The 22,064-nt window shown below is 37.3% G+C and overlaps 1 protein-coding gene across 1 annotated transcript in view; it reads left to right on the forward strand.

The window, feature by feature from the left end:
• Positions 1-22,064, forward strand: part of FBN2 (fibrillin 2) — a 247,569-nt gene that overhangs the window by 15,432 nt on the left and 210,073 nt on the right. Inside the window, exon 5 of the mRNA XM_032626668.1 lies at positions 3,091-3,186. Coding sequence (XP_032482559.1) covers positions 3,091-3,186 — 96 coding nt within the window. The remainder of the gene's footprint in view (positions 1-3,090; positions 3,187-22,064) is intronic.

The following is a 22,064-nucleotide window of genomic DNA, read 5'->3' on the forward strand; positions in this document are numbered from 1 at the left end:
TCTATATCACAGGCTGACCAGCTTGAAACAGGCTTTGCTTCTCCCTTCTCCCCAGATCATGGCAGGCAGTTAAGAAACCAGCTCATATTTCTTTCCATAGTCGTCTTCTTCCTTGCCTTTTGCTTTGTCCCACACTAGGTGTAAGCAATTATTTTTTTCTTCCTGAGTGGTCAGCATTCTTTCCATGTTGGAAATTTAGGCTTATACAAGTTTCTTTCCAACTACAGTTGAAAGGTAAATTTGTTGCCATTATGTCTTGTTACTTTATAAAATAACTTTTATCCTAATTTATTCAAAAGAAGGAAATTACCTCTTTTTTTTCCTTTTGGTCCACCTTTATATCTGCATTGCCTGCTTCTTTTCTTTGGCTATTGCTCTTCAGGGTAAACATTGGTTGCTGTAGAACAAGTCTTGTTTTTCATACAGATCCTTTGCAGTACAAAAAAGAAGGGGACTTAAGATTGTAGAACACTTTAATGTGTAGCCACTGTGAACTTTGCTTTTTACACCATTTTATTTAATCCTCAAACTCCTCTGGGGTAGGGACTATTAACTCTACTTTATAGGCTGAGAATCGGAAGGATGACGTGATTGGGATATGCTGAGCACAGCAGAACTCCTCATCTGTTCCCTGCGTTGTACCGCCTCCCAAAAAGGTGGGAAGAATCCTGCGAGATTTTGACATATTTTGGGAGCTTTTGAGAATCTGCAGTACATCAAATACTACAGTAAATTAGGGGGATACAAAGGCAAACTCCCTATGGTCCCTCTCCTGGAAGAGCTCTCTCTCAGGTGAGAGTAGGAATAGAAGCAAATGGCTGTATCGGCTAGTCTCATCCTTCTTGTTCAGAGGAACCCTTGGTACTTCCTTAAATTATTGAAGTCACCGAAGATCTTTTGTTTAAATGGGTTATACCTGCTGATATTTACTGTATTAAAAATTAAAATTGAGAAATTTAAAAAATTATTTCATTTGAAGTAACAAGAAACCATGTTGCACGTTAACATAATTTTTTATGGATAATAACTGCGTTTTCCACACCAAAAAAAAATTTAGTGAGAAGAGAGGCATTGTTAGTCTAACCTGTGTAGCTTAGCCTGGATTTCATGTGTACTGGGCGAGCTCTCTCCAGGAGGTGCTCCAGGCTTATCCAGCCCTCTTCCCCTCACTGGCATTTGGAAGCTCTGTCTTGGAAAACCCTGAGAGAAGCCCTCCCTCCGCCTCCCCAGGGATAGATCCTGAGTGTCAGTCATGGATGCATTTTCCCGTTCACATCATAAGGGTTAGCATATGTATAATGACAGAACATGTCTGGGACAGTGACTTTCATTTACATTTCTTACACCTTGATAATATTTAAAGAAAATTCCTTTCATATTAATTAATTACCTTAGGTGAGTGTTACCCATTTGCAGTATACCTTTAGCAATCAAAATACTCAAATCCTTACGGCTGTTTCTGTGAAATTATACCCTACCGAGAGTTCTCTTGACAGATTTTTGTTCCTTCCACATTCCTGTCCACCTCCATCTTTCTCATGCTTCTCACGACCTTTATTTTGCGTCTTTTATCCTGTGTATTTATCGATCTAACTTACTGCCCAACTGTTTTTCCAAGGCAGTGATGAATTGGACTTTCTAGTAAAACTCAGCTTGGGACAAGTGAAGGAGCGGAAGGTGTGGTTCTTAGGGAGACGTTCCTGTGTAGACATACAAAGAATTCTGCTTTGGAGCGAAGCCTGATGCAGACAAAGAATTTTAAGACCATTGGCACACTGATGCTTTAAGATGAAGGTGTCTTGTTTCAAAGTTTGCTTTGGTATTGCTTCTATGAGCAGAAGAGAAACCATTCTGTGTGCTCTGGATGATGGTAGGTAATCCAGCTGCAAGTTCCTGGTAAGGAAATAGCAACCCTCTTGCATCTTTAGATATTGCTTTATTTATTGAGCTTCCCATTCCCGATATGGCCGTCACTTGAAGCGCACGTAAAGGTGCTCTGCCTCGTCACTGCCCTTTCGTGTCTTAAGCCCTGTTTTGGAGGCACAGGTCATAGAATGTAATCCTCTTCTACTTCTGTGAGGACAGAGTGTTAATCTGTTCAACAGGTGGGTAGGTTATGACACAGCTTGTAGTATTGGTATTTTCTCTTGCAGGAGATGAGATTCTTGAATTCAGCTGTCCTCATTATGTTTCACAGGAACACTTATTTTTCAAGTAATCTGAAGGGTGATTTTTTTAGGACACTTCCTTGTCTTGGGTCCTGGCTGCTGAGTTGCTCCCCTTGGGAGGTGCAGTGGGGAGAGAGGGTGGGGAGAGAGTTCAGATTCCTTTCTGACTCATTGGCTCCCTCTGGGCCACCTGACTTCCGAATTCTGGTCTCCCTATCGCAAGTCCAGAGTAGGGAAAGTGTGTGCTGCAGGTGTTTGTCATCATTACTTACACATTTTGAACTGTGGGTTAATTTCATAAGAAAGGACCTTCCGTGTTGACACAGTGAGGTTTTCCCCTTTCTTTCTTTCTATAAGTTGACACGTTAATTACTTCTCTTGGTATTTTATTGCTGAATTGATAGTATTTTCCCCCATTTTTCATGTTAGCTTTGCCTTTTATTTATTTATTCTGCCTTCATTTTTGGCTTCCTTTTCTTTGTTTTTTTCTTTTTTATTGCCATATCCTCTTTATTTTTTCATATTGCATTTTCCTCTGCTTCTTTTTCTCCCTCTCTCTGCTCTCTAAAGTCTACAATCCTTTTCCTTCATATTTTAGTCACGTTTTACCTATGAAAATAGATTATAGTGTTAATAGAACTGAAATAGAGGATCAAATCATTATATTCTGACTGTATGGGCATTAGAGCCAGCCAATCCTTGTGATTCTGATTTAAAAAAAACTTTTACCAAATGCTTGCTTAACAATGTGATTTACATGAATTGTGTAGGTTTTGGTCTCAATATACACTGAAATATATTTACTTAAATGCATGATGTGACGTGTTTTAGAGGTAAGATCCATTATTGCTACATTTCTACACTACTACATTGTACTTGGACATTTACTGTACAGTGAGCTTCTTGTTGTGTTTGTGTGCAGCCGTCTGTGAAAATGGATGTCAGAATGGTGGACGTTGTATTGGACCCAACCGCTGTGCTTGTGTTTATGGATTCACTGGTCCACAGTGTGAAAGAGGTAAGAAGAGAAAACAGAACCTCCCTTTGGAGAAGTTTATCTTGTTGTAAATGTGTAATTTTTTATCACCCGATGAAAAAATCTTCTAACGAAATAATATTTTCATTCTTCTTTGATTATGTCTATAACTTGCATGGTCAGATTTTGAGATATAGCTAATAGCAGCTGAAGTGTCTCAGTTTTTTCCACCAGAGTGAACTCAGTTCAGGAGGCCAACTCTGGAACTCCAGCTCTAGAGTAATTCTGAGTGAGTAACTGATGGCAGATCCTAATAATTTGGAGTTAATTCAAATTAGGAGTCACTGTTGGCAGTGCGGCCTCTGTTAAAAAACAATGTAGCATGTTCTTGGCTGCAAAACCAACAAAACTATGAAATAAATAACCCTAACCAACAAGGAAATATATTACATTGCATACAAAAATTCCAGAGTCACTGGGCTTCAGGTAGGACATGATCAAGGCTTTCATTCTGTTGTTCTACTTCTCTTGGCCTTGCCTTCCTTTGTCAGTTTTGCCCTACCCTCCAGTTCTTTATGGTTGTAAAATGACTGCCAGCAGTAACTAAGGGAACATGCTTTCTTGTTCACATCTAGAGAGAGAAAACCTCTCCTTTAACCATGGGCCAATACTAGCCTTCAGAGATACTCCTTACGCTGATTGGATTAAGCTTGAGTTTTTGAACCAGTCCCTGGTAAGAGGAATGGTATTAATATGTTCCATGTAGACTTACCAGGACCTGCCTTTGGAGCAGGAGATGATGAAAGCCTCTCAAAGTCATCTATCTGAAAAGGAGAGTTTGGTATCAACCCAGTAGAAGTTGTGTTGGGCAGGAGGAAGGGGGTAGGGGAATGGGTACTGGGTAGGCATCCAGCATTGTCCACCTTATCCATGTAAATGGTCGGTCAAGGCAATATGAAAACAATTTACCATAATTTAAATAGCAGTTAAATTCGTGACCTGTAGACTACTGAAAATCCCCAGTGTTGATGCAACAAGTGAACTATTAATAATGTTCTGATAGCAAAAGGGCATATCAAAGAAGGTAAATTTTATAAAATGGGATAACTGTTTAGCACTGAACCATAAAAGTAAAATAAGCTTAAACTAAAATCAATATTACATAATCATTCATAATTACATACATACTCAATTGATTTTCCCAGGGCTTTCATAGCATCTAAAGTTGTATAGTGCTTTCTTTGTTGTGAAACTTTGAGTATATGAAGCTATGTCATTGAAATGTTACAGATAAGTAGTGGTGATGGTTTATATATGTGTAGAGGCTTTGAATTGCAAAGAAACCTTGTGTTTTTAAAATTATATCCATTACTCTGACAAAAACTTAATCCTGGTATTCAGGTTGAAGTTTGAGAAGAAGCTGAGAAATTAGAATTATATGGTGAAGTTTGAAAAGTAAGATGTATGTGGCCTTTTAACATACACTTGTATGTATATGTACATTAAGATATTTACATTATTCCTAAGGTAATAGAGATTTCTTGGGACCGAAGTACATTCCACAAATGACAGAGTTTATAGTTACACTTAGGACAAATTTAAATGTCTTCACCAGATGCTTTTATTTTGGGAAGAAAAATTAATTGTGAAATGTTAGCATAAAATGATAAGTTGTTGAGAATGGAATAAAACAAATTTCCGAGATGATAAGTTTATTTAAACACCATAGAATGGAAAATAGTTAAATTTATAATTTCAAACATAGTTATAATTGGTGGAGATGATGTTCATTTTTCTGGAGATCATGTAAACTTTGTAGCACTTTTATCTTGAGCAGATTTCAAATTCAATTCCTAATTGGCAAAGGAATTGTGTAGTTTCGAGAAAGAGGCTTCCAGGCATTACATCGTTCTTCTGCAACAGTTACTCATTCATTGGGTTTGTTAGTCCTTACTAAATTTATGGAAATTCAATAAAGACTTAACATATATTTTACACGTACAGTAGCATGTTTTCAGAAGAATTACAAAATTCATTAGTTAATGCATTGGCCTGAAGGATTTTTTTTTTAAAACATGGGTTTGTTTCTTAAAAATCTTTTTAAGTACTAACCTTCAGATGAAAGTTCTAAAACTTTGTTTCTTCCAAAGAAGAAATTAGCAATTTCCACTCTTAGATTGCAACTCTGAACTTTAAAGCTTTTGAAAGATATTTTCAATTGAATTTTTAATGTGTAATAGCTAACCCACTGAAAGTGGAGTTCACAATCTTTCTCAAGAAACATTGTCTGCTTAGCTACAAAAGGAATAATTTATTTATGTTGACATTAGTGAATAGGCCCACGTGCCCAGTTTACATTTACGGTTCATATTGTCTTTTTCAATGATTGAATTTTCAAAATATATGTTCTTTGTTCTCCTAGAAAGAACTCTTTTGTAAAATTAGGGATACTTTTCATTCTTAATGTAGAACACATATAATTTCTGTTTAAGTTGGTCTCTTGGGATCAGTAGTGTGATAAACATGGCAGCTTTTTCTGCTATCTGGGCTTCTGGCAGACTGGTTTCCGGACTGGAGACAGAGACTGAATGGTAACCAATGGCTGGCATGATTGTGGTATTTAACTTGAGTCTTGGTGCTGGGTAAGCTGAGCCTTTTTGGAGTTCTTTCCTCATTCTTGCTGATATGTACAATGACCTTTTATACTTAGCATTGAAGAAAGAGTTCTTGTGGTCCCATGCCGATTGTAAAATGCAGACAGCTTAGCTATGTCCAAGGCACATGACAATATTCATGATTTTTGCTTCTCTCTCCATAAAGATGACATTTGAAATAAGATAAATATTGCACTTAATATAAACCTGAAAATACATAGACATGCATTCATCATTATATATCAAGACTTGGTGTTTTTTCTCTAACACTTAAAATATACCTTATTATTTATCAGTAGAAACTTGGAGGGGGCAGGCAGGCAAGAAATGAAATTACCTGAGGGATTTCTGGACTAAGTACAGTGATTACTTATTATAAACTCCAGTGTCCTGGAGACTTTCGCTTTCCAATGCAGGGGATGCAGGTTCGATCCCTGGTTCAGGGAACTAAGATCCCACATGCCGTGGAGCAAGTAAGCGTACGCGCTGTAGAGCCCTCGTACCACAACGAAAGAAACCACGTGTCGCAACTAAGACCCGATGCTGCCAAATAAATAAATAAATATTTTAAAAAACAAAACAAAACATGGCCTGCCCCAGGTCCCTGTTTCAACTTCTATACCTTAAATGGTTGTTGAAATCGTATTTTGTAATGGAATTTTCCTTGATGCTTATATAGAGACCATCTGTTAGAAATATATCCTAGGGCTTCCCTGGTGGCGCAGTGGTTGAGAGTCTGCCTGCCGATGCAGGGGACACGGGTTCGTGCCCCGGTCCAAGAAGATCCCACATGCTGCGGAGTGGCTAGGCCTGTGAGCCATGGCCGCTGAGCCTGTGCGTCCGGAGCCTGTGCTCCGCAACGGGAAAGGCCACAACAGTGAGAGGCCCGCGTACCGCAAAAAAAACAAGAAATATATCCTAGACCCTTTTAAATTACGCATAAATTACTACTACAAATTGTTAAACAATTGTTTTTTAACAGTTTGTAGTAGTAAACATGTAAACATGACTTACTTTTAAAAAGTGTGTAAATTTGGTAAAATTTCAAATACCCTTATGCTTAGTGATATTTCCTTTAAAATGTATATCTTTCAGTAAATGGTACCTTAAAAAGGAGGATAGGAAATTTACTTTTTAACCTACTGATGTTTTAAAGAAAAGTTCCTTTTGTTAATCTGAATCTGCCTCAGAAAAAAAAGTGAGATCAAGTTGCAAATGTTAAAGTTTATAAAATCTAAAGTATCACGCCTTTATGTGAAATGTACAATGGACGGATTTCCCTTCAGGATAACTTTCATAAAATCATCCAGTTAACGCATGAACTCAGTGTTGTAACTCAGCTTCTGCTCGAATACTTCCAGTCACAGGGTGTGCGCTAGCTCCCTCCATCGTGAGACGGAATTCCGTTGTCAGAGTCCTGGCTGTTTAAACTCTGCGTTATTATGCTCCTGCCTAAGCGGGCATTTAACAGATGTATAGTGCCTCTCTTACTGTCTAATTCAGGGGGAAAGTGATGATGGTGACTTCTCTAAAGGCATCCGTTATAACTTACTGCTCAGGATTGTGTGATGGCACCTTGAAGTCTTGAATTATTCTGTACGTTTTTGTTCATCCACTCACATTTCAGTTGGTAAAGTAACTGTGACTGTTATTAAACCTACTCAGACCTTATCCAGATTCTCCAAGAACGAGAGTGGAGATTGGCAAATTAGGGTTTTCCAGAATTCTGGGGATTATGTAGACCAGACCAAACTTTGTGCAGAAATAAATTATACATTTATTAATCAACATTAATTCCATGCTCTTGGAATTTATTATAAAGTATGCAGGGTGGGTTTGTTCAGCCTATGGACATTCAAGTAGCATAGTAAATTAATAATGTGACCAGGAATACAGGGGAGTGTGGTGAGAGAACAGACTGGAATTCTGCAGAATTCTGTATGCAGTGGATTTGATACTTGCAAGAAACGAATAGGCAGTACTTTTAGAAAAAATTCCTCCCATTGTAATCTTCTTATCTAAAGGTAACGTGTGTTTGTTATAAGGTAATTTAGAAAATAAGACAAGGAAAAACAAGAAATGCAATTATTTATGATTTTTCTCCAGTCAGAATTAATTACTTTTAAGATTTGGGTTATACTTTGAGTCCTTTGTTCTACCACACATATGTTGCTTACAAAGAATGGGATGTTTCCATTCTTACTGGACTCAACTGTAAGAATATTTCATGTTCTGTAACATGAAATGTACTTATATCCTGCTTCTTCTTTTAGGTTATGACCAACATTGTATTAGATTATGGATTATAATAGTTACACTGCATGTTGTAATAATGAGGGCTAGGTATCTACATTCTAAACAACTGTATGATATTTGTAAAGTTATTTTCTCTGCCTCACAGATGAGGAAGTTTTGCCCACTTCAAACTTATGGTAGCATTGGGGGTATTAGAACAGGAGGAGGATCTCCAACAATCTGATTTCAGACCTTAAATTCAATTATGGTGATATAGCTGTCTGTTGTAATTACATTTTTTATTAATTAACATTTAACATTTAAGGTCATTTTCAGGTTCTCTTGTGGTTTTATTGGTTTGTTTCTTAGCAAAGCTCTGATAAAAATCTATGTAGATAAATCTATATCTTTGATTTTATTCTTAGAATATATCCTAGAAATGTAATTACTGAGTCATTGAATATGTGAAAATTTAAAGCTTTTCATATGTTCTGTTCATTTCCCTCCAAAAAGGCTTTTTATGATTTATTTCTTTGGTATTATGTTTTAAAAGTCTTCCCCATTTCCAAATATAAATATCTATAGTTTTTTCCTAGGAATTTCCTAAAATTCCTATTGGAATTTTATTCTTTTACCTTTTTAACCACAAGTTAGAACATACAGGATGGTAACTAAAATAAATTTATTTATAAATATTTATTTATTTATCACATATCTATTGAGTACTTATTTAGTATTAGGCCAAGTATGTGGAGTTCAATTTACAAACAATATATACTCCCTGTTAATGAGAAGCAAATTATCTGTTTAAAGACTAGAGTTAGTCATCTGCTTAAACACTAAAATAAAATACAACATAGTAAATACTCTAATAGGAGTAGTAAAAAATTTATGTGAGAGCTCAGAAATGGTTCCTGATTAAGGGAGAATTACAGAAGTTTTCCTGCAATTAATCTGAATGAAAAGAACTAACTCATTATAATGGGAAAAACAGTATTGGACTAATTCCTGTGTTGATATTACACGATATAGCATGATGGAATCTTGTACTGAATAACATTATTTAAACTCCACAATTAATTACCAGTTACCACAGTTACTGAGCTGATGTTGGTTTATAGAAATAAGAGGTCTCCCTTTTTCTTGCACTCAGAAGATTTAGTGAGAATGAAATTACAAGGAACAGAGAGAAAACATTACCAGCCGCAGATGTCAAACTCACACGCTCCTGCACACTCACACACACACACACAGTTCTGCACTCCTGAAGTCGTTAAGAACGTTTTATAACCTTGCACTCTCTAAGCTAAACTTAGCCTTAAATGGGCATCAGAGAAATACCAGAAGATCTGTGGGAACTGAACTTTTTGGCAGTAGCTCAGATGACATCCTTATCTTGAATGCCATTAAGAACACAAGGGAAGGAAAATGAGAGAGAAAAAAAGCAGGCAGTGGAAAGTGGAAGGGAAAGAAAAGAAGAACGGAATGAAGAATGATAGCAAAGGGAGATGGAAAGCTAAAACTCAGAGTGGAGATGCTGGGCTGTATAAAGGACGGCTCTAAGTTTTGGAGAAAATCAGTTCATTGATTAATCTGATCTGGGAGAGACCAAGCTTCCATTTCTCACTCTTCGATTTAAGCCTGTGCTCTTTTGATCTATGCAGTAAGATTGAATGTGTTGGCAGCCTGTTAGACCCTGATGCTTTATTTCTAAAACTCCTTTGAGTTAAGCCAGTGAGTATTTTCATTTATTCCAGCTCTAAGTTTCCTTATTTATGTATATCTTTGTTTGCTTTTGGTTTGTCTACCTAGAGGCAGAGGAACCTGCAATACAAAATAAAAATATTCAAATATTTTATATTTGTGTAGCTCCATAAATACTTTCCTGTTTTCCTATTTCAGCATCCGGTCCAAAGACATTAGAGTTTTAGCTGGTATGGAAACTAGGTGAAGCTACCACACACACACGAATTAAGTATAATGAAAGGTTATTACATAGGATTTAGCCAGAAGCAATAAATAACAAAATGTGCATGGGTGGGGAGAGGGGTTTATATTATATCATTGTATATTTCAAAAAAAAAAAAAATTCCCCAATACTAAAAATTCTTAAATAACACCTGTCTCCACGGGTTTCAGATACAGGATTCTGGATCTGCAATTACCTTATAGAGTTGTTGGGAAGATTAAAAGCAATACTGTGTTAATAAGCTCCTAACACATAATAGACAGAGCACCTGGCACATGGTAGGCATCTACTGAGTGATATTTGCTGTGTTTTAGGAACACAGGGTATAGCCAGAATCAAACCTTAATATTAAGACCTGTGTGACCTTGGAAATGTGATTGCCATCTCTGATCTGTGTTTCTGAATATATAATAGGTGTCTACTGTGTCAACCTTGAATAATTTTTGAGACTTAATGATACAATACTTGGCACCCAATAAATGATCATTATTGATGCTAATCTCTTTTAACTGAACTCCCCAGTTATCAAAAAGATAACAGCGGAATATTCAAAAATGGAATTTCAGATACGGAATAAAGGGATTTTGTCAACCGTTTAAATCACACACATAAAGTTTAATGCTGCTTTTATTGAGAATGTAAGGGCTCAGAATAAATAGCATGTTTTAAGAATGGCTCGCATTCTTGGTATGAGAATTAAATGAAAGATAAAGTGCCTAGACAGTGTCTGGCACAGAGTAAGTGCTCAATAAATAATAAGCTATAATTATGAAAAATAAAGCCAAGATATGATATGCTCTCCTACACAAAATTGTGTTTATGGATGAGGAAGATTGTTCCAGCATCACTCGGAATGTCTTAGGTCAGAGTGCATCCGTTGTGAACAATGTAATTTTTGTGTGGATTTTTTGTGATAATACAGGTCAAATGAAAAATACTATATATCATCATCACTGCCTTGCCTGTTGTGCAGTTGAATCTTCTTTTTGACATGTTTCTACTGTAAGTACCAGTGTTGCTATTAGTAATTACTCACTATTTAACTGGTCTCTAGTCTCCCCCTTCTCTATGCACAAAGTCTTGTTCCAAGCATTTCACAGTGTAACTAACATATAGTAGTTTATTTCACTCAAGGTACTTGTAATCAATGGGCTAGTGTATTGCTAAATCTAATAAGAGTAGGTCAGAGGGGTCTGCAGACTGTCCAGAGAACAGTTTCTCTGTGAAGCTTTCCTTGACCACCACCTGCCTCCCTGCCTTACCTTACCTTTGGTGCAAAAATTAGGCATGCTCTGCTTTTTTACTATACCTGCCATATATCCCATTCCTTTAGACTAGCTCTCTTCATCATTGCATTGTGACTGCTTACTTTTTTGGCTGTGAGCCTTTTAAGAGCAGATATTTTTATCTTAAGTTGCCTTGTGTTCCCTCTGCTCCACACAGTGCAGTATATAAAAGGCAGGCCGTGTATGTGACTACATAAACATAGCGGTTCCAAGTAGAAAAAATAGAATGAAAAAAGTACAGACGTAGTTGAGGTTCTTGAGTGTTCATGGATGCTTATTCATCAGTGTGGATCTAAGATACAGTGAAAGGGAAGAGTAGAAAATGAGGCTGGAAAAATAAACTTGGACTTTAATACCCAAAGTCTGGAATGCCAAAGTCAAGAGGCTGCCCTCTATGCAGTAGGCTCTGGGGAGAGGGATTATGAAGGACTTCTAATCTTGAAAGGAGTTCCCTATAAAGGCCAATCTGGAGTGGTAAACAAAAAGAAATGGAGGGTGGAGAGACTGAAGGCAAAGACCTCATTCAGGAGAATTCATTGCACGTCAGGTAGATAATAGCAATGAATCTATTACGTTTGTATGTATAGTGTTTTCAGTCAGATTATGATTTATCTCTGCGTAAATTAAAGTAGTATTAATTTGAAATGGAAAATTATGTAATGCTGGGGATGATGATAAGTTTTTTAGAGAAATTAATACTTATAGCAACCCAAAAATATCAGTTTTTAACGTCAAATTACAAATGAGAAAACTGAGGCACAAGGAGGTAAAACAATTTGCTGAAATTCACTCAGCTAATAAATGGAGAAAGTAGGATTGGAACACAGTGGCATAACCTCAAAACTCACACACTTAATTACAACTTTATTTCGAGTGAAACACAAAATTGCAAAAGTAATGTATTTCTACACTTTAGAAATATATTGTATCAATTGTTAAGTATGAGAGTGATAAATAGGTACACACTTCCAATAGAATGAAAGAGATGGCTTGCTATTTTTATGTTCTTTTGTTACCTGGCTTAGGGAAATCTTTTTGGTGTATAAATTTCTGATTATACCTCTGCATGCTTATACCTAGAGTTTCTTTATGTGTAAGATCTGGTAAAATATTTATTCAAAACTCATAATACTTAAAACAAATTTGAGACTTCTATTTCCAGCCAAGATGGCCTAACAGGAACCAGATTAACCCTCCTGCCTGAGAAGAACTGAAAAACAGAATAAATATATGAAACAATGGGTTTCAAGATATTGGATCTCAAGTAACAACAGAAAGTGATCCCTGAAAGGACTCTGCTAGATTTTCCCAGGTTGCTGCTTGAGAGTTTTTTCAGGCTGTGCTGTGGGCAGAGAGAACCCAGGCATAGCCTGACAGATTCTTTAAGCTGCATGCAAAGTGTCTTCTTAGTTCACAATGGAATTAAATCAGAAAGCAGTAACAGAAAGATCTCTGGAAAATACCCAAACATTCAGAAACTGCGTAACTCATTTCTGGTATCCATGGATCAAAGAAGAAATCAAAAGGGAAATTGGAAAGCATTTTGAACTGAATGAATGAAAACAGTATATCAGAATTTGTGAGATGCCATTGAAGGAATACTTGGAGGGAATTTTATAGCTCTAAAGGTCTATATTAGAAGAAGAGAGGTCTCAAATCAGGGACCTCAGCTTCTTCATTAAAAAATTAAAAGAACAAATTAAACCAAAATAAGCAGAAGAAAAGAAGTAAGTTCAGAGTAAAAATAAATGAAGTAGGAAACAGAAAAAGTGAGAAAATCATTGAAACCAAAAGCTGGTTCACTGAAAAGATTAATAAAATTGATAAGCCACTATCCACACTGACAGGGAAAAAGCGAAGACACAGATTATCAATATCAAGAATGAGAGAGGTAACACCGCTCCAGATTTTACTGATAAGTGAATAATGAGGCAATACGATGAACAGCTTTAAGCTAATAAAAATGAAGTGGGTAATTTCTTGAAAGATGTAAATCACCAAAGTTCACTCAAGAAGAAATAACATAAATATCCGTATATCAATTAAAGAAATTGAACCTGTAGTTAAAAACCTTCTTATAAAGAAAAATCCTGACTCAGATAGCTTCATTGGTAAATTCTGCTGAACATTTAAGAAGGAAATAATGCCAACCCTGTAAAAATTTTTCTAGAAGAAAAATAGGAGTTAAAACTTCCCAACTCATTCTGTGAGGCCAGATTACTTTGAAACCAAAACGGGTGAAAGGCATTTCAAGAAAAGAAAAGAGCTTGCAAATATTTTTCATGATACAAAATTTCTGAATTTCAGCAAACTGCACCAACAATATATTGAAAGAGTGTTTATAATAACCAACTGTTTTATCCCAGAATAAAGAATCAGTGTAAGTCACCGTATTAACAAATTTTTAAAAATCACATGATTATCTAAATAGAGGCAGACAAACATTTGACAAAATCCAGAATCCATTCCTGAAACTGTCAACAAACTAGAGAGTAAGAGGTCTCCCTCGATGTGATAAAGGGGCAGTTCCAAAAAAGGTGTAGCTAACGTTATACTTAATGATGCATAATTATTTTCTATTTCCTTGATTATTCTTTTTTCCCTATAATAGAGTATTCTTGTTTTAATCTGCTCTGTGCCTTAAAAAAAATTATAGTATGTTAGAAAGTTCGTGTCCCATTTCTTTTTGTCTTATGCTTGCTTAAAATGGGCAGCTCTGTCCAGAATTTCTATTTCCACTAACTTGGTAAAAGTGAATTTTCCTTTTCTCCCTTCCAAAATTGCCTAAGAGTTATCTTCCTGTCCTTGCTCCTGTTCGAGAGCCAGGGATTCAAGTACTTGGTGTTCTGAGCCCAGAAGAGGAGAGGAAGATCTCAGCTGGGGTTTGGGCAGCTTTGATGAAAGGACCTGTGCTCTGCACTTTCTGAGGATATTCTTTGTATGACTTGTGCTAGGATCACTCTGTACGGTCATAGGAATATTCTCTTTTCAAAGGGGATATCCCTGAAATTTGAGTGATTTCTCCCATTTCAGCTATAGTCCCTGGTGTACCTTTGATTTCAGAGAATCGTGCTCGGTGCTGATTTCACCCATTTGCCCCATCATTCTCCAGCAGTAGTTCCTCCTCACTATTGTCATCATAAGGGACTTCAGTCCAGCCTCCTGCTCCCTGAGAATCTTTTTCCATATTGTCCATGGGTCTCCTCTTCTCCTGTTGAGTACTCGGGATGATTGACCCTGTGTGGCGGGGATCGTCCTGTCTTCACTGTCTGGTTTCCTCCCATCTGGTAGAAATCACAAGGGCTGGTTCCTCTCTGTTTTTCTGCTTTCTGATGAGCTATTATGTTGGTTGGTAGGGACTTTTACTCCTCCAAACTTTCCCTAATTTCTCCATAAGCTGAACCCACACTAGCTCTCCAGGGAGAATTAGTGAGACTTCATGGGATATTGATGAATCATTCTCATTCCCTGTATTATTTGGAGGAGCAGTCTCCTATTTCATTCCTTGGCTGCCATTTTCAAATATTATAGCAGGAGTTTGTGCTTATTTCCTACTTTAGGTGCTGAGAGTGAAATTTTTTGTTAGATTTTACCTTTTTTGTTGCTGTTTATATGAGCAGTGGGAAAGGGAGATTCTATGATATGGTTTCAATCTCCTGTGTTTGCCAGGAAGTTGATATCACATTTACAAGTTTTTGATCTGAAATCGATCTAAAGTCACACGGAAAGCCAGGTTATAGGGGTTTCTGATAGAAGATGATATGATTTGTGATATTGCAGTTGACATTTACAAGTAAGATTGTGGTGGCTTATTAAGTACACATTATTGTACCAAGAAACACTGGTTCTATGGGTGCCTCATCTTCTGTAGATTAAAGACTGTGTTTCCCATGACCATACTTAATGTCATGGTTTAATGCATGCAAAATTCTTCCATATGGACAAAGCTGAATGTGAATGTCTTAATCTGACTTAGAAATAGCATACAAGGCACATTCCAAATTTTGAACATGACTGTTTTCATCTTAAGAAAAAAGAAATAAGTTCTGATTGTCACAGAGAGATTTTAATTAGAATTTGACAGATTAACTGTGCTCTTTTTTTTTGTTTTTTTTGCGGTACACGGGCCTGTCACTGTTGTGGCCTCTCCCGTTGCGGAGCACAGGCTCCGGACGCACGCGCAGGCTCAGCGTCCATGGCTCACGGGTCTAGCCGCTCCGCGGCATGTGGGATCTTCGCGGACCGGGACATGAACCCGTGTCCCCTGCATCGGCAGGCGGACTCTCAACCACTGCGCCACCAGGGAACCCCTTAACTGTGCTCTTAAGCAAGTCAATTCATGAGTAATTTCTTGTTTGAAATGTGAGGACACTGGGCTAGATCACTGTTTAACTATCTTTGTTGGTAATAAGAATCACCTGGAGTTTTTTTGTTCCAAAATATTGATTCCTACGCCTATACCTTGGAGACTCAAATTTAGTGCTCCAAATTCAATGAATTTCAACCATCGTGGCATATTAACATTTCCAGGGAGGATTTAAAATCCTGACACCCAGGCTTCATCCAGATCAATTACATTAAGAATCTTGAACAATGGGACCCACACCCAAGCATCAGCATTTATTTCTTAAAGCTCCCAAAGTAATTCCACTGTAAGGCGAAGTTTGTAGAACACTGGTCTAGCATGAGGTAGTTACAGAATAACCCAGAATATTCTTATGACAAGTCTGAGAAATCATTTATAAAAATATAGTCAAGATTTTATCAACAACTCAGTTTTTGCATTTAGAGCCCCAAATGAAGCCACTCTGAATAAAACTTACTATCGGGTTATTTTGAACAGATTTATAATGTTTTAACAATATTAGAATAGGCTTTCCCTCTCTCTGATGTGGCAAAATTGGATTTGAAAAGAGTCAACTTTATCTTAAAGTTTTCTCCATTTCACAAATTTTTAAATCTCAGTGACCTCAGTAAGATGTTAACACTCCCTGCAGGGGGCAAGATTGAGTCAACAATGTTTAAAATGGCTTCAATTATAATGTTTATAATCTTGGCTTGGTTACTGTGTGGTAAACTAAAAAATAAACCCAATATACCTTAAAAATCACAAGTAGAAAATGGAAACCATTTTCTAGGTCTTTTTTAAGGAAAATCTCACTTGTTTGAAGCAACCTTATGACATCATATCTTGCTTAAACTCTGTAGCTTATTCAGTGATAGCATTATAGTTTTGTAGATCATAGTGAGATTATAGTAGTGTAGATTATACTGAGATGTACAAAGAGACACATCACCTACTTTTTGTATTATACGTTATAATATTTCCTCTTTTAAAAATAATTACTGGCATTTATAAGTATTTATTTCTCACTACACAACTGTGTACTTCCTGTTGCTTATGACTGTGCAAAACTAAGAAAGTATAGTTTATTGTCCCTGTATTTGAGTGGGAGACAAGGAACTTGATCTCTTACTTGTAATTGTAAAGGATGATTTGTGAAGGAGGTGGTATCTGAAATGCTGTTGGATAAACAGACAGTTTGGAGGGCTTGACTAGGGCCGGGGAATACCAGGCAACATTTTTTCAGGCACAGGGCACTTCAGGAAAAAACCTAGAGCCGGAACCAGACAAGATGAAAGAGCAGCTGAGCAGATAATGGCCAAGGAGCTGAGGGGGTGAGGAAAGGACTTTAGGGAATCCCAGTTCAATCTACAACTCTGCGGCAAGATGTTTGAAGGGTTTTTGCTTATCTGTTAGGTATGATCACAAGTGTAGGATTTTGCAAACATCCTGGCCAAATCCTCCAGTAATTTCAGGGTCCTTGTGGGGCCGTGCAGGAGCCATTTTGGTTATCCTCAGATTGCTGTGGATTTGTGAGGTGACCTCTTCCTGGAGTCCCAAAAGAAGGCCGATGTATTGTGCCCTCTGCATTCCCCTCACTGTACCTAACACATTGTCCCCGCCCTGGACTTCTCCAGCCTGCCTCTGACAGTACTCCTCAGCACAGAGGGGTCAGCCTTTCCTTTTGCTTTTCCTTCCTAACAGGACTTTCTTAGGTCTTATCCTCTTCCTTAGATGCTAGCTGCATGGCCAGTTTGGTGCTGATGAATGCTGGAAAGGTAGAGATTGGCCTAGGAGTAAGGAGCTCTGCATTATAGGTTAGTCCACAAGGTATACTCCAATATATAAAGAACTTGGTACATTGCTTGGTATAGATGCCTAAAAATACTTTGTTATTTAATTACTAGAATTATGAAACATATACATCCAATCATTCAATTAAAAGCTTTTAGGAGATTGTGTTACTTATTGTAAATATCACATTATAACCCTGTTTGCTAGCCCAAAGACATAATAATGAACTAGAAAACATATCTCTTTCTCTGAACACTGTACTGAAAGAAGTTTGCAGTAATAAATGCAGAATTCTAGATTACTGTGCTTTGAATTATGCTGTCTGGGGACTGCAGTGACCTTGTTCTGTACAGAGTGGCTCTGGATGTCACAGACTATCTTATTGCCTGTTAGGATGACACTAAAGCAAAAGCTTGAACACAGTAGTTACTTAACTAGTAAGCATAGTAGTTCCTGACTCAGGGCATTTATGAGAAGTTTGGAGTGAACTATCTGTCCCTCTGCTTTATTCCTCATTCATTTTGGATTAGATTTATGGTGATTACCAAACCAAATCTAGGAAATTCCACTCACAGTTCCAAGGAAATCTGGCCTACAAATCTCTGAGAATCTGGAATTTCTTGAGTGTCTTCATCCATAACACATACATACATGTCATATGTTAAGTTTTTGTGTATGGTGTTTGGTGTTCTAGGTGTTGACGTCAGGCTGCCCTAGAAATCCTTCCCATCAGGCTGATTATCAGCGTAAGATAAAGCAAGGAATCTCCTTCCCTACCTTACTCCCATTTATTGAAGACATTTAGGAAAGGGTATCCCAAAATGTATTAAAATAATTGCTTAATTTGTTCTTGTTTCTCCTTTATTTTATGGATATCTTTTTATTTACTTATATCTTCTTTAATTCTAACAATGCTTTGTAGTTTTGAAGTATGATTTTTATACTTCCTGTGTCAAATTTTGTTAAATTTATTCCTAAGTATTTTATTTTTTGAGGCTATTGTAAATGGATTTGTTTTCTTAATTTCACTTTTTAATTTTTCATTGCTAGTGTATAGAAATACAGCTGATTTTTGTGTAATGATCTTGTATTCTGCAACCTTGAGGAACGTATTAATTTTTTAGTGGATAATTTAGAATTTTATATATACATGAGATCTTGTCATCTACAAATGGAGATAGTTTTATGTCTTTCTTTCTAATGTGCATTCCTTTTATTTCCTTTTCTTGCCTAATTGCCCTGACTAGAACCTCCACTATTGTGCTGAATAGAATTGGCAAGAGCAGACACCCTTGTCCTATTCCTGATGTTAAGGAAAAAGAAAGCAACCAGTCTTTCACCCTTAAGTATGATGTAGCTGCGGGTTTTTTGTAGATGGCCTGCAACAGGTTACCTGTTGTCATAAAAGGTTGAGGAAGTTCCCTTGCATTCCTGCCTTTTGAAGTGTCTTATGAGAGTCAAGGAAACAAAGACACACTTATTCAAGAAGACCTATTAAATCTAGGTAAAAACAACAAGAGTCTGTGTCACTTGAGCCATGACTTGCTTCCTCCTTCCCCACCCCTCAGTGCAGTGTAATAGAAGCTCCAATCCAAGCAGGTATGGCCCATGAAATGGGGCTCCCTCTTCCTCTCAGTTCTCAGTCAAGAACTATTATATCTGTACAGAAGGGGCAGCTGCCAGTATTTACAGTGTATATAGTAATGTGTATACACTGTATAGAGTATATAGTAAATAAGGTAGGAGGATAAGAAAGGGAGGACTCTCTCTCAACTCTGAATTCTAGCCATTAAGTTTTATGGTGGGAAATCCAGGCAGAGAGAGCATGAAGTACAAAGACACAAGATGAAAAGGAAGGGCATGTTTGGGAAGAGAAAATTGGCCCACCACGGCTAGAGTGGAGTGTAATTTGGGGATGGGAGGTTGAGGAGTTTATCAGTTATGAAGGAAAAAGGTAATAATGATAACAATAACAGCTAACATTTCAGGAACTGGGTAAACACTTGACATGCATCATGTCATTGAAACCTCACAACTCCTCTAAAGAGTAGTATCCTCACTTACAGCCTAAGGTTCAGAAACATTAATGGTGTGCAGTCATACAAAAAGGGCCTTCTATGTCAAGTTAAGAAACGTGGACTTTATCATATACTAACAGGAAGCCAGCAAAAATATTTTGTTTGGTTGGTACTTTAGGAAATTCTAACTTAGACGTGGAAGAAAATAAACTCTGAAGGCAAATGACACTGAAAGAAAGATGGCTGCTGAAATGGTCTAGGAGAGAGAAGGGGGCCTGATCTAAGTAATCAGAGTTGTACTGAAGGGGAGGCTATGCATTCCAGTGACATTTCCTAAGCAGAATGGACAAGACTTAGTGACAGATCTGGGGCTGGAGTGAGAAGTGTCAAGAATTACTGTAAGGGTTTTAGCTTGGATGACTGTGTGAATGCTGATGACCTTATCTGATGTGATGATCACAGAGAGAAAACCAGAGTTCTAGGAAATGACAGCAGGTTCAGGGTAAGGCATGTCATACCTAAGACACCCATGGGACAGTCAGACAACTTTGTCCAGTAAACATTAGCAAAAATGGTCTGATTTCAGAAGAATAGGTGAAAAGTAAAGCCTAAGGATGGAGTAACATTGCTGAAAGGAAGGAACTAGCCCAAGAAAAGAATCAGAGAGGGAATAACAATATTTACTGGATAAAGTTGCTTTCTTTAAAAAGTGTCCAGAAAGGAAGAAAGTTGATGAATTAGAAAATAAAATAGTAAAAAGACAAATTTCTCTACATAGAATGCACAAGAAGAGAATGGCAGCATGAAGAGCTCTGTTAATCTGGTCCCCAACATTATTTTTATTTTTTATTTTTGCAGTACATGGGCCTCTCACTGTTGTGGTGTCTCCCGTTGCGGAGCACAGGCTCCGGACGTGCAGGCTCAGTGGCCATGGCCCACGGGCCCAGCCGCCCTGCGGCATGTGGGATCTTCCCGGACCGGGGCATGAACCCGCGTCCCCTGCATCGGCAGGCGGACTCTCTACCACTGTGCCACCAGGGAAGCCCCCCAACATTATTTTTTAACAACCGTAACTGTTAAAAAATATTTTCAAAAACAGCCGTTTTAAGTCTCTGAGTATTTCTGAGTTTGATTAAATGAGATGGGGGGAAAACGACTGTCATTTAGGCATGAATCACGATACCTTTAACTGGTATTAGGAAAGGAGAAACTTCATTCAAATTCAAATTCTTCAGAGAATTTGTAGGTCATAGATCAAAATTCAAAGTGATCATGGTGTTTATTAGAAGGGATTGTGACAAGGAGAGAATGGCTCAAAAGAATATTTCTAAAACCTTGGCATCAATGCCCTCAATAGAATTTAATTAGTATCATTTAATTAGAATCAGGTTGAGGAAAAAAATGCTCGTCATTCAGAGATTGGTTTTTTAACTTTTAAAACTGGTGGCAAAATTTCTTTATTCATCTAGGTGGGCTTTTTCTTGATTTGTTATTGTTGCTGCATTTTCCCCACTGTGTTTGTTTAACATTAGAAAATTACCCCCTTCGGATAGTGGAACTATTTTGGAAGAAATAATTTTGGCTCTGTTAAAGAGTAAGAAGATTGTCTATGACATAAATGCCAGTATTCTGCCAAAATCATTAGGCTTGTGGCTTGTACTTGGCTCTGGTAGCATTGTGACATGGTAGCTCTAGCAGTCTTCCCTTGCTCCAGTTCCTGTGTGGACAGAATGGGATTATTCCCTAAGCTCTGTTACCACCCGATCTTGCAAGGAAGCATGCCAGCAGTGCTTTTACCAATAACCTGCTTTTGTTCTCAGTAAATTGTAGAATCTCAAGGTCTCACTGCTTGGAGCAGAGTTTCAGTGTCCTGAGAACATTTGATTGCATTGCAGAAAAATCAAGTGTCTTCTTAAGAAAATTCCAAGTATATTTTAGAAAGTGACCTTTTTAAAGGTTATTCAAACTTGTAAAAGTCAGTTTTAAAACTACGACACCCATTTATGATAAAAAACCTCCAGAAAGTAGGCATAGAGGGAACTTACCTCAACATAATAAAGGCCATATATGACAAACCCACAGCCAACATTGTTCTCAGTGGTGAAAAACTGAAAGCATTTCCACTAAGATCAGGAACAAGACAAGGTTGCCCACTCTCACCACTCTTATTCAACATAGTTTTGGAAGTTTTAGCCACAGCAATCAGAGAAGAAAAGGAAATAAAAGGAATCCAAATCGGAAAAGAAGAAGTAAAGCTGTCACTGTTTGCAGATGACATGATACTATACATAGAGAATCCTAAAGATGCTACCAGGAAACTACTAGAGCTAATCAATGAATTTGGTAAAGTAGCAGGATGCAAAATTAATGCACAGAAATCTCTGGCATTCCTATACACTAATGATGAAAAATCTGAAAGAGAAATTAAGGAAATACTCCCATTTACCATTGCAACAAAAAGAATAAAATACTTAGGAATCAACCTACCTAAGGAGACAAAAGACCTGTATGCAGAAAACTGCAGGACACTGATGAAAGAAATTAAAGATGATACAAACAGATGGAGAGATATACCATGTTCTTGGATTGGAAGAATCAACATTGTGAAAATGACTCTAC

This window comes from Phocoena sinus, chromosome 3, assembly GCF_008692025.1.
Source record: "Phocoena sinus isolate mPhoSin1 chromosome 3, mPhoSin1.pri, whole genome shotgun sequence".
NCBI lineage: Eukaryota > Metazoa > Chordata > Mammalia > Artiodactyla > Phocoenidae > Phocoena > Phocoena sinus.